This window comes from Cajanus cajan, chromosome 11 (assembly GCF_000230855.2).
Source record: "Cajanus cajan strain Asha chromosome 11, NIPB_CcT2T_4, whole genome shotgun sequence".
Lineage (NCBI taxonomy): Eukaryota > Viridiplantae > Streptophyta > Magnoliopsida > Fabales > Fabaceae > Cajanus > Cajanus cajan.
In genome coordinates, this window is record NC_138527.1 from 35042712 (window position 1) to 35056257 (window position 13546).

The following is a 13546-nucleotide window of genomic DNA, read 5'->3' on the forward strand; positions in this document are numbered from 1 at the left end:
CACACCACAAAGTAGCTTTAGATATTTGCAAATATTTTTATTTATATAAATTTTAAATATATTTATAATTTATTATAAATTTTATTTATACAATAAATATTTAACCTATGTGATATATAATTTGTTAACATAAAACATAGATTAGTTTAGCCATCACATCCACGGCGGTAGTGGGAGATGAGTTATCACGTGAGTTTAATGATTGTTTAAAGACTTGAGGTGATGGTATGGTATACATTGGTAGATCATTTAGAAGGAATATATATTGAGACTTGACAAATAATAATATTGGTTTAGGAAATTTAGATAAATCAATTGGGGGTAGATATTAATCATATTATATATAATAACATAATCAACGCATTTTATAATTGATTTAAAAATTTTAAATTATCATAAGCAACTTTCAATGAAAAACCCGAATAATTTTTATCTTTTATATTTTAAAATTATTTAAAAGATAAATTTTCCGAACAAGTTTTTCAATATTTTATTTTGTAAAATAATTCTGTAATTTTTTTTTTGTAAAATAAATAAATAAACAAGAGCATCCTTAACTTAATAAAACTCTAACTCAAAATCACTTTCTTTTTACACTCTATTTTACTAACTCAAAGTTATCAAAGTTCTTTTAAATTTGTATCGAAATAGAACTTACATTTAAAAAAGAGATCAATAGTTTATAATATATACAGGAATTTGAAAGATAATGTGTTAGATGATCGATAGACATTGTTAATGTGTCTGTCATTCTTATGGTTTCGTCACATAGAATGAGACACACCATCTCTTTCTTTATATATACTTTTTTCCTTTCTTTCAAAGATTTTAAGATCAAGGCCAAGCTGTGTCCTAGATGAGACAACTAGATGAAGCAGAAAACTTTTTGAAATATTGTATCAGAACCAAAGTGATATCAACAACCAAAAGGAAAAGTAGTGTCTACAACTCAACTGCTACATTTAGTACATTGTTTGATTCTCTTGGACTGTTCTCCAAATTGCACAAGGGAATATATACCTTTAAAAAAAGTTATTAATTGATCAATTAAAGCAAAGACAAGGAAATGTGGGTATGGAAGGGAAAACTAACGTGTCAATATTTCAAATGCAGTTGGCAAACTTGTACAATTGACTGACCCAAAATATGTACATTGAATTTGGTTGGCATGTAAATCTAGCCCTGGACTAGATGTATGATTAAAGGCATTGTTATTTTATCCCAGTGGTCCAATTCATCATCACCTATACTATACATCAATGATACTTTTCATATTTTCATTTTCTCTTTCATCTCTTTCTATCTCAGTGCATGATTAAAGGCATCTGCCTCATAATTTTGAACTAGCAGTAACAGAGCAGAAGGCGAGTGGGCTTTATAAAATCAATTAATAGCCAATTGTGCCAGGGAGACACCTTGGTAAAGTGTTAATGAGACAAAAAAATAAGTATTAAGGTTAGAAAAGAAATAGTGAGAAATAAAATGAAAAAATATAAAATAGATAAATAAAATAAAAAATTTAATGATCCTACTGGTATAAAATAATTTTGCATATAAAAAAACAATAATTGTTTATCAATGATTAATAATCTATTATCAACTTTTAAAAAATCGTATATATATATATATATATATATATATATATATTTCCGTGGCAAATTGCTTCTTTTCTCTATCATTTTTTCTCTATGAATACACCTCACTTAAAAACTTTCAAGAGGCTCTCAACCTCTAAATGGTGGAGTGTCTTGATTAATATATTCTTCTTCTTTTTTTTCAGACAAGATGGATAGAATTAAACTCTATACCAAAACTCACGAGAATGTTGATTAATTAGTACAAGATTATTTCAAGTTAATCTCATATATAAATGTTTTAAATATTCAAAGAAAAAAATTTGTCGCCTCATAATGAAGTTCTCTGTCTCAAACTTCATAAAAAAAAAAAAAAAAAAAAAGACCAAAATTATTGAACGAGGACTAAATTTACTACCGTTGATTATTGATATCATATGGTGGAGAATGCTTGGTATCTAATCTTATATCATGATTAATAAGTGTAATAACTGACATTTATATCTCCGGTTAGTTTTCATAAGATGTTTCAATGAGTTTCTGAGCCTTTGCATTTTTTTATATTAAAAGAAAAAATCTCTTCATTGTTCATAAATTTAACAAACTCAGTTATACTTATTGGTTTTTTGTTTTTCATGTTAATCTTTAAAAATGTCTAATTTCTTTTTTTAGAATTCGATCATGTGAGTAGAACTTCATAATAATATTTTGGGGGTAAATTACATATCATATAAAAGCTTATTTTATCAATTGAAATGAGTGATTCGATTTTATTTTATTTTTTAAAATTTCAAGAATGATTGTAAGTTAATTATTTAAAACATAGCTTTTATAAATAATTGAAAAAGGTGGGCCGAAGCCCAAATTAGAAACTACGAGGTACAGACAGAGAGGTAGCAGTCCTAAAGAAATGAAATTTGGTACAAATTCAAAAATAGGAACAGAATGGTCATTGGACAATCTTAACTTGGCCATAAGTAACATCCGCAGGTAGCTTCCGGATAAACATGACTCACCGTGTCTTAGCGTTATATTTTGGATTAAAGAGTAGCATGAATAAGACTTGAAGCAGCCTTGTCTTAGAAGATTGTTAGGGTATGAGCTGTAGTGTTTTATGATATATGATCACGGATGTTACACTTAAAATTACTTAGATATGGAATAAACTAATTTGGGAGTGGAATAATCACTGTATTACCAAAAACAATTGCTTTTTTTTTTAATAAGCTGAATTTTTAATTTTTTCTAGTTGTGTCATATATGCCAAGGATTTCGTTCACTTTCAACCTTTTTTTGAAACAAGATCATTTTCAACTTAAAACACTCGCATTATATAATCAAAATAATCAACTCCACGTCCTTTGTAGAAATTTAGGGCATTCTATTTAAATATTTTTTAAGATCGCTCTAAGATAATTAAAAACGTTTAAAAAAATTCATGAAATTATAGTTTGACTTTTTTCATTATTTTTAAAACTTCAAATACTTTTTAAAGAGGCTTACTCGAACATATCTTCATTGTTCTTTATAACTTTTATAAACAAAACAAAGTAAAACCAATGTTTGTTATAAAAAAATATTATTGTTTGTAAATAATATAATACATTATATTATATTATTGTTCATAAGAAAAATACCACAGCATAACAATAGTAAGAGAGACAAAGCATTGTGAGCGCACCCACAGCACAAATGACAGCATCAACAAACACAACATATCGCATTAGCGATCGTACATAAACAAGAGCTTCAAACATACTAAAATCAGTAAGCAACACATCCCAATACATTAAGCAACTCGCGCATAGTTTGTTGTTTTATTTCAATTCTACATTCATTCCCAGAATACAGATTCCGTGTTTGTCTGGATACGATTCCTGAAGGCACGTTCAAATTTTCACGTCAAATTTATAAAAGTGACGCAGAAGCTACTTATATATCAACCTTGACCTGACACGCATCGTTCTCCTCTAACGAGCATCCAAACACTATCAAACACCAACCAAATCCCTGAAATGCAAACTAACTTTCAGAGCTGTAAGATGTGTCTCCAGCAGACAAGTCTTTCCGTCGAAGTATCATCATCTCCTCATAGGCCCATTCTAGACCGGGGCAATAATGAAGAGGAGGGTTGAATCTGCTATCATTGATATCCGGTGGCAAGAAGGCTCCATTCTCTATCAAGAATTTCACAGCATCCCTTCTCCTTTCTTTGGCTGCAATGTGGAGTGGCGTCCCTGGTTCAAGAAAAAGCATACTCATCAATGTGAAAATTTAAAATTTTGGATGTGCAAAGACATCGTAGTAGCTTTAAATCTAAAACTCTTAATTTAAGCTAAAATATATCAGGGCATAAGTCTAAAGAGGAAGCATAAATATATTACAGCCACAAGCACCCTTAGTTCTGGCATCAATGTCAGCACCACGTTCAAGCAGTACATCCATCACTCCAATGTGACCACCTTCGGCAGCAAGGTGGAGAGGGGTCACCCCTTTTGATTTAGGGCCCCATGCAGATACATTGACATCCATTCCTTCATTGAGAAGTTTTTTAACCTGTTCAAAAAGACAAAAACACCATAAGAAGATGCCCCCCATGCGACTAAATATGACAAAATTGAAAACATTACTGCTCCAAATATGATACAATTTTAACCCCTAAAATATCAATAAATCATGAATAACCCAAACAGTTTGCAAATCATCAACTACATGAGGCAGAGCGTTCAAGTACTATAGAAATTAGTAACATCATAAGATTTAAAAAAGTTTTAAATACAGCCAGGAATCCATAAAGGGTGGACCAGTGAACATGGTTCATGTTCCCAAGTCCCAACATAGTGGAATATAGGGTAAGTCAAATGTGTACATCCATACTCCAAGATAGAAGAGGCTGTTTAAATAGCCAGAACAGTGTCACCTAGTCATAATGCAGCAACCTTATTGCTGAAATGGTGTCGTTGTGCCAACACTTATGCTACTCATCTTTTACAAAAGAACTCTTCAGAACATTCAGACTCAAAAAAGAATAAAAAACATGGGTCCATTTGAATGAGATCAAGTAGATTCCTAATTAATGAGAACCATCTCTGTTTCTATACAGCCATCTATACACATTAAGTAGATTTGTAATCTACCATAATCTTCTATCACTATAGTAACCTATGAATTATTTGGTGAGTACTAAGTAATAACTTTAGGTAGCAAACTAGCACCCACCCATCACTCTCCAGGTTTGAACACTACAGGTGTGCTAATGCTGAGTGACTCTTCTAGTCAGCATAATACCTGATCCATTTACAAATATCACATTAACCCTACAAAATAGTCCCCTTATTCTTCACTGTCTATCATGAATGTGCTACTAACAATCTCCTCAATGTTCTACTCTGCTCTCCTCTGGTTTTCAATCATAAGTTGTTTGGATGTACATATAGCACCCTGTATAACTGTTTTGCACATCACGTGCCATACAGTTACAACTGATCAATTTGACAATGATGTAATACAAATATTCCTTGATCTTGAAAAGAGACTCAATATGGAAAAAACCAACCCAATTAGGACAGAAGTTTTGTATCAATTTACATTTATGAGCACAAATGATAGAATGGTATAAGGGAGAGGTAAGTTGGAGTCAGCTTCTACTCAATCTAGGAATAACCTCATCTTCACATTAGTTCTCATCCACATCCCCCAGGAATAATGCACCCAGTTTTTATGGATTTCATTTCAAACTTGGACATAATTTCTTACAGCTTGATTATACAATAAAAAGTTGAGAAATTTGCTATGCATCTCAAACTCACATTTATTAGATACTAGCCAAGAAAATGCCCACATATTTATTTCTCTTCAGGCTATTACATTCACCCTAGGTGAAAACTTTCCCCCATATATTTCTGAAAAGAAATAAAAGAAAACAGAACTAAAACTAATAGCGAAAAATAAAAACTCAGCACATTACATATTTAAGCAATAAATCTAGCATTTAGAAGCAATTTGTTAAAGGTGTTCACTTGACTCGGCTGTGGCATAATTAAACCAGCAAAAATCAGATTAAACCGGCGTATTTTTTGCCAATGTCTTGTCTTACATTTAAAAGTGAGAAAATGCAAAAACACACCTGGTAGGAATCGATCCCTGATTCCTTGGATAAAGTCAAGGAGACAAATCACTAAGACAAGTTAAGCATTTGTTTTATTGGTAACATACATACATATATACACACACAATACATAATAAGATGTATTATTATTATATTAATTCATGTGATTCAACACGTGACTCACCGGTTCAACTAATAACCCATTAACCCAATATTCTCATTGAGTTGATAACTAGTCCGAGTTTTAAAACACGGGTTAAAGGTATTATCGGTGACTTGCATCAAGTATCAAACCTAATCCATTGTAAATTTGGTCGTTAGCCAATTTTGTTTAACCATTGATAACCAGAGTGCAATGGGTATAATGGGATGAGGCTTTTGGTGGGCTTATTTTACCGCAGAGGAATAATTTTAATTCAAAATTACCAAATGGTGTAAAATCTGAATAAATTCCAAAACTAGGGTAAATTCAAATGGGAATTATTCAAACCCTACATCATTTTGACATAAAATTACCCATCTTCGGTGAAATAAGCCGTTAGGGTGTGACTATAGTATTTGATTGATGAAGATTGTAAGTTTTATTATAGTGATTTTCTCTCTATCTCGGCTTATGACTGTAGAATTTATGTCCCTATTTTCCTCATCTTGTTCTCTACAGCAGAAAGAGAATCTACCTATTAAAAAGGGGGAAGAAATATATGATAATAAAAACGAAACCTCTTGCACACACAATCATGAATGACCTAAATTCAAATTCCATAAACCAATAAACAGTGGAACCCAAACACATTGCCATATAAATATAACCAACTCAAAGCCTCCCATCATAAATTTCCCGGTAAGCAACATTTCAGCCATGCAATTCAACAACCAAACAATAAGACAGATCATAAGGCGGAGGTGAAAAAGAAAATACCAGCTTGAGATCGCCTTTTCTAGCGAAAACATGAAGCGAAGTCCAACCCCTATCATCGGTATCACACCCAGGTCTCAAGCGCCTTCGGGAAGGGCTCCTCCTGAACAAAACGGGCCGTTCTTCGAGCATGGTGTTTCTCAGGAACCAACAAACGACGACAAAGAAAAGCAAAACGACGCAAACCGAAAAGTGTCGGGTGACGATTTCGTATTGAAGCTAACCCCCAAAATAGAGAGCGAATCTAAAACAGCGTCCTCCGAATTTACATGCTCCGAGAGGGAGAAGGAGGAAGAGCAGAGGCAGGGGAAATATTTAGCGAGAGAGAAGGGAATGATTGGCGACGCAATAGGGTGAGAAGGGATTCAAGCCGGGACCGAAGACGCGAAGGTTGTGCGCGACGAAGATAGAGTTGATGATAATCATAATTGAATTGGATTGGAAGAGAATGAGAGGGAAGAGGATAAGAAGAAGAAGAAGCGTTGGGAATGGGAATCAGATGAAGCCCGGTTTCATTGGGACGGAGATGGAGGATGCTGTGAATTTGATGAATGAATGAAACCCTAGCACAGCAGAAAAGATGAATCTCTCGCTAGTGGAATAATACCAACTCTATTTTCTTCTTCCTTATATTTTATTCGCCACTCGCTTCCTTAACCTGTAACTAATTATTATTTAATCTCTTTCTTCTTTATTCTTTTCTATTATAAACAAAAATAAATATCTACTTATACATATTTTAAATATAATATATTTATTTTTATATATAATTTATTATAAATTTTATTTACATTTAATAAATATTTAATCTGAACATTACACACAGTTATTTGTTTTTATATAACTTAAATTTAATATGAATAAATGTTTTTAATATATAAATTATGATATAATAATTAAATTTATAATAAATAAATATATTTGAAATTTAAATATATTTTTAATTTATCAAATTTTTAAATTAATTTTTTTAGTTTTTTATAATTTTTAAAAAAATTATTTTAATCCTTACACTCAATCTTTTTTAAGAATTATGTTAGATATTATTACATATAATCTATTTACTAATCTCTTTGTTAGTGAAAAGATAATATTAAATCTAGTTGATACAATATAAATATTTTAGTTTATCTTTTTCAGATATGGTAGAAACTAAAATAAGATTTTTTTTAACTATAGAAACTAAAAAATAGTTTTAAATTTAAGAGAATAAAAATAAGTTAATCTTAAATTTGAAGAATAAAAATTTAGCTTATATTTAAATACATAAATTATATTTTAAATTTATAACAGATAAATTATATCATAATGTAAAAACCTTTTAAATTATTAATAATTTCCTTTTAAAATATTTTAAAATATTTTATAAATAAAGATAAAATTATATATTGAAATTTAAAGAATTTTTTATAAAAATGTTCTCATGGAATAATATATCATAAAAACATTAATATCAAAGAATAATTTAAAAATAATTTCACTTGAGATAATTTTTTTAATCAAATAATATACAATAATTATTTATTTTATAATTAAAATATATAACAAATAAATATTTTAATATATGAAGTGTGTTTAAATTTGTGATACATAATTTATATTATGATATAAAATTTTGTTAATTATTTAATTTAACTTTAAAATAAATTGAAACATATTTTGGAATTAAAGATAACAGTTGTGAATTGTAAAAAAAGTAGTTCAAAAGATCAAATATGCAAATAAAGATAAAAGGATGATAATTTGAGATAGTAAAGAAATAATTTTTCTTAAGAGTAGATAAATTAAATTAAATATGCATTTGTAATTAAGAATATAGTTGAAAGAAATTAAAAAAATTTATTTATATCTATATATAAATTAAAATAATTATTTCTTAAAAATAATTTTAGGAACATTTTACATGCAACAACTTGAATGTTGTATAGCAGTAAGAAATATTGTACATAATTTTAGTTAGGTGTTTGTAGTTTCGAACTAGTTGATAGTTCCGAGTTAGGTATTAGTAACTTTGAGTTAGGTATTGATAACTTTAAATTAGTTATTAATAATTTTAAACTAGATGTTGGTGGCTTTGAATTAGATATTGATAGCTTTAAGTTAGATGTTTATAACTTTGAAATAAGATTTTAACCGATAATATCTTAAATTTAATAAAATCATCATATTCATAAGTTTTTTTTATAAAGTAAAGTTGATATATATATATATATGTCTTTGGTTAAGATCTTTGGAAGTAAATTTATTATTGTTGTTTGTGTAAATGACATAGGATATTTGCTAGCAATAATTATTTATTTATTTATTAAGACCAAATTTATGTTGTTTGTCTTTCTATACGAATGACCGAGGGAAAGACTTTGATTTGTTTTGGCTATGAGATCCATAGAAATAAACATTATAGACTTAGCCAAAATGCTTATATTCCATACATGATCAAATATAAATTAATTAAAAAATAATATTTTTAATTTTAAACAATATAAAATAAGTTACAGATCAGAAATTCGGTAATTAATATTAAAACTAGAATCAAAGAATTGGGCCATGAAAAAGTTATTAAAAGTATTAGTAAGTTAAAATTCTATAAAAACTTGAAACCACTTTTTTTTTCAATCTTTGCTTCATTTTAAATTTATTACAACTTCTTCAAACTCAAATCATAATTATTTAGTCTTACATGAATTGCGTTATAATTTATTTTAGAGAGTATTATTTGGATATAATATTTAGACTCAATCTATTATTATTATCGTGATAGGGTGCGTTAAGTGTATTTTATACCTATCATGGAATTATATATTAAAAGTATGTAAAATAGACTTTGTCAATTGACTATATAAAAAATTTATTGCATGTTATGAAGCTTATAGCATACTATATGGTTAAAAACTTTGTTTATGTCGAGTATTATGGACTTTATTTATAAACTATTGAAGAAGAAGAAAAAAAACTTGTCAAAGCAGTTTGATGCTTTTCTCTTGAATAATAGGATTGCACCAAATTTCACACATAAGGATTAAATTTCTTGTTGTCACGGAGATGGTTGAGAATGAAACGATTATTATTGAATATGTCAAATAGGAGATGTTTGTTGGTCCTAACTAAAGAACTTAGACTCATAATCTTCCCTAAAAATGTTGAAAAAAATGGTATTGCAAGATCTTTTGATGTAAATAATTATTGAATGTTGTTATTATTGTGTTGTTTTATAACATTAGATTTGTGTAGTTTCACTTCTATAATATTATGTGCAAGTTGTTTTTTTTTATATGATATAATTGTTATACAATTTTATTTATCTTTTATTTGTCTTTAGATGTTTCAAATTCTTTTTCTAAGTGATTTTGTGAGAAACATAAATATCATCTCCTTGTAAGATCGATTGTGTTTTTTTCTCAAAAATACAAAATAGGTATCATGACAAAGATATAGTATACTATGTTCTAAATAAACATAAATATGATATATGGAGGAAGATGATTGTGTCATGACCACATTAATAAATTTGTTAATTAATTATATTGTTATAGATGAAGTAAATTTTCAATGATTTATTTTTCTTCAGGACCCCTATATATTGATTTTATTAGATATATTGATCATTTTTTTAAGTATATTCAAATAATTTATTTGTGGTTACAATTGTTTAACTTTTAGGTATTTTTTTTTATTTTTTTTTAAATATCAATGTTGTCTATATTGGATAATGTTAAAAAAAATAATTAATTTTTTTTATTGATACATTTATTTTACTTATTAAAATATGAATTAGATTTATGACATAATATTTTTCTTATAAGTCTATTTTTTAATTAAATGATTCAAATTGAGCTTTGAAAATTACCACCTATTTATATGTATATTAGTTTAAATCTAATAAATAACCATGCTATCTTCACAAGTTTATTATCTATTGTGGATAGAAATTAGGTTACTTGTTTATTTAATGAAAGATAAGATCCTCACTTGATCTTTTAGTACTCTAATGACTCCATCCATCAAGTAGTTTGTTTGTGAATAAAAAAAAGATAAAGTGCAAGTTTTTTATTTATGTTATTTGCTTGTGTACATGCTTCCATGATATTAAGTGATTATTTTAGAGTAAATTTTGTATACATATATAATTTATGGAAAATTGATAATTACTTTTGGGTGTTCTAAATCTTAAAATTGACCTTGATAATTCCTACACTAAAATAAAATATTTTTTGGTTTTGTCAAAGATAAACAATGATTAGATCACTAGAAGTCCTAAATTACCATTCTTCTAACAATAAGTGACTTGTCAAAACGTAACAAGATTTTTGCTATAAAACATGATAAAAGTTCAATTTTTTTTAAGTGATGCCATAGAAAAGAGACTACCTCAATATTAAAAAAGATGTTGAGTTGATGTTAAATTTTGTATAACTTAGATGAAAAAAAAAAGGCTTATGTAAATATCAATGGCATTATTCCAATATCTAAATATCAATGAGATTCGGTCTAAGGAAAGAAGTTAGTCTCCTATAATGTGATGGATAAAGATTCAAACCCTCGATAGAAGAAGTTCTCACATTAGTGTTTGATCGTTTGCCTCAGACATGATTCTCTCCAAAAGATAATACATGTTTGTCCAAGTTATGAAAATGACTTTTGATTTTTTAAAATTTTTCAATATTTTTTCAATAAATTTAATTCAAATAATTTCTTTTATTTTATTATACTAAAGTTTATAATATTGACTCTCATTTGATGAGAACTTATCAAATAAACAATGAATTACATAATTTATTTAAATGAGTTATGTTCAAGTAGTGAATATGAATATACTAGTAGATTCAACTCTAGCCAAACACCCCCAAATAATGAGTGTTGGTGAATGTGACTATATGCAATTTTCTAGTGACTCAATTAGTATTTTAGCAAAGTAAGTAATAATATATGAATAGGAAAGCACATGTGTAGTTACAATGTAATGATCCATCATAGACTCTACACTTACAATACGACAAACAACGAAAAAAGGAAGAGCAACAACTCCTTAGTGATAACATTCAACAATAGTTGGGTATTCAACATTTAATATATAAACATACTAAATTACAACTAATCTCGAACATAACATATGTCTATATAAGACTATATAGTAACCTAGGTGACTAAAAATGCAACCCTAAATTGTTGGTCAAACAACTACTAATAACTACAACCCTCCACCAACAATAGCATTAAGCTACATGTCAACAACATGACTTCATAAAACAAGAACCTTCTTCCAGCTAGTCCTGCTCTACACTCGTGAAAAAGTATGATCATCCCATTCAATCACCAATAAAACATGCAAAAGTAAGCTACATTTTAAAGAATGCAAGTATATGAAGAAAACATCTATACTAAACACCAACATATAAACCAATCAAGCAATGTCTCATGGTTCACATCATACAACAATCCACTTAGTATCAATATGTTTGAAATTGGTATATATACAACGCAATTTTTAATAGTCAACAACTTATACAACATTGCATTATGGAAACATAATTAACTATACAACATCTCAACACAGTATAAGAGCAACAAAGCAAACTTATAACACAACACAACTTGACAACATGTCAACTTAAAGGCATCAAATCAATATAACAACTTAAATATTAGGTTAGCTTTTTGACTATAAGCATAACATCAATGGAAACAACATTATAATAATCAACTTAAAACAACTACATAATTGAACAACTAAATCAATTTCTTTCAATAACTCATATTTCAACACGGCAACACACAAATCCACATTGCATATGAACAACACAACCATATGTGTCGTTATGCATTTCAACTAAAATATCTCATACAACACATGTGAGTAGCCTAAGTGACCTAACCCTACCAAACCAATCGACGCAAATGATCTTTTTATAGATCAACGTCAAATTTGAATATCAATCCATAACATGGTTTTTTGGATGTCACCACTTAAATTATGAAAGTTTGGTTCTACCGTTAAGACTGATATAGCTAGGTATAAGCATACCACGACCTTAACATGCATTACTAAGTCACTCATGGAGTTCACTAATTATTTGCAAGGAACCACACAACCTCTTTAGTAATAAGTTAAGAGTGGCAACCCTCAACTTCATACTTTATTCCACATTAACTAAGGACTTAGAGAAGACTCAACTTTCCATTTCAAGGGTTAACTTCCCAATAGGGATTTTCAATAAACTTGACTCTCGAAGCACCACAATACAATATACACACAATGAGATATACAACTTTTAAAACATCTCCTTTAGTCTTATGTCAACTAAGACAATTCAACTTTCAACACTATGCCTAAAGGCCTAAAGTATTCTCAACATTCATCATCTCAACAACACATCAATATCATGCATAATGCATATTCAACATAACTACTCAATTGAACAACATACAACTTAACTCATCTTTCAACTTGTATCACTCACAAACATCATCTTCAGAGATCAATGTATATAATCATGAACAACATTTCAAATCAACATACAACTTTCAACTTTAGCAACTTAAATATCATCATACAACTTATCATCATGACATCATAACTAGTGTACCAACTTACAACACACAAATTTATCATTAATACAATTATAAAACAACTTAAAATGTCATACTACTTAAGCAATTTACAACAATAGACAACTTGCAACATTATACAACTTATCATAATAGGAAACTTACAACATTAGACAACTTACAATAGTTAGGCAACCTAAATCATCCTCATAAGTCAATATACAATGAATTACATTTAATCTTCATCATGCATCATGTAAACAACTAACAGTTAACTTGAAGTCATCAAACACCTAGCTTAGGGCCATCAACAACTAGCTTAAAGCCACCAAAACCTAGCTTAAAGCCACCAAAACCTAGCTCAAAGCTACCAAACACCTAGCTTGGAGCTACCAAACACCA

The 13546-nt window shown here is 28.7% G+C and overlaps 1 protein-coding gene across 1 annotated transcript; it reads right to left on the bottom strand.

Annotated features, from left to right (window-relative positions):
- Nucleotides 1-3232: 3232 nt before the first annotated feature.
- Nucleotides 3233-6918, bottom strand: LOC109815822 (phytochrome-interacting ankyrin-repeat protein 1). Its single transcript, XM_020380626.3, has 3 exons — nucleotides 6602-6918; nucleotides 3959-4130; nucleotides 3233-3811 (listed from the first exon to the last, which is right to left on the bottom strand). The coding sequence occupies exons 1-3, from the start codon at nucleotides 6728-6730 to the stop codon at nucleotides 3597-3599; spliced, it is 516 nt and encodes a 171-aa protein (XP_020236215.1). The 5' UTR covers nucleotides 6731-6918; the 3' UTR covers nucleotides 3233-3596.
- Nucleotides 6919-13546: the final 6628 nt, after the last annotated feature.

Bases quoted from the DNA above. Each gene is read 5' to 3' on its own strand.
- LOC109815822 (XM_020380626.3), bottom strand. From the start codon at position 6,730: ATGCTCGAAGAACGGCCCGTTTTGTTCAGGAGGAGCCCTTCCCGAAGG. The intron at 4,131-6,601 runs GTATTTTCTTTT...CTTTTTGAACAG, and splicing joins GAAAAGGCGATCTCAAGCTG to GTTAAAAAACTTCTCAATGA. The intron at 3,812-3,958 runs GTAATATATTTA...TTCTTGAACCAG, and splicing joins AACTAAGGGTGCTTGTGGCT to GGACGCCACTCCACATTGCA.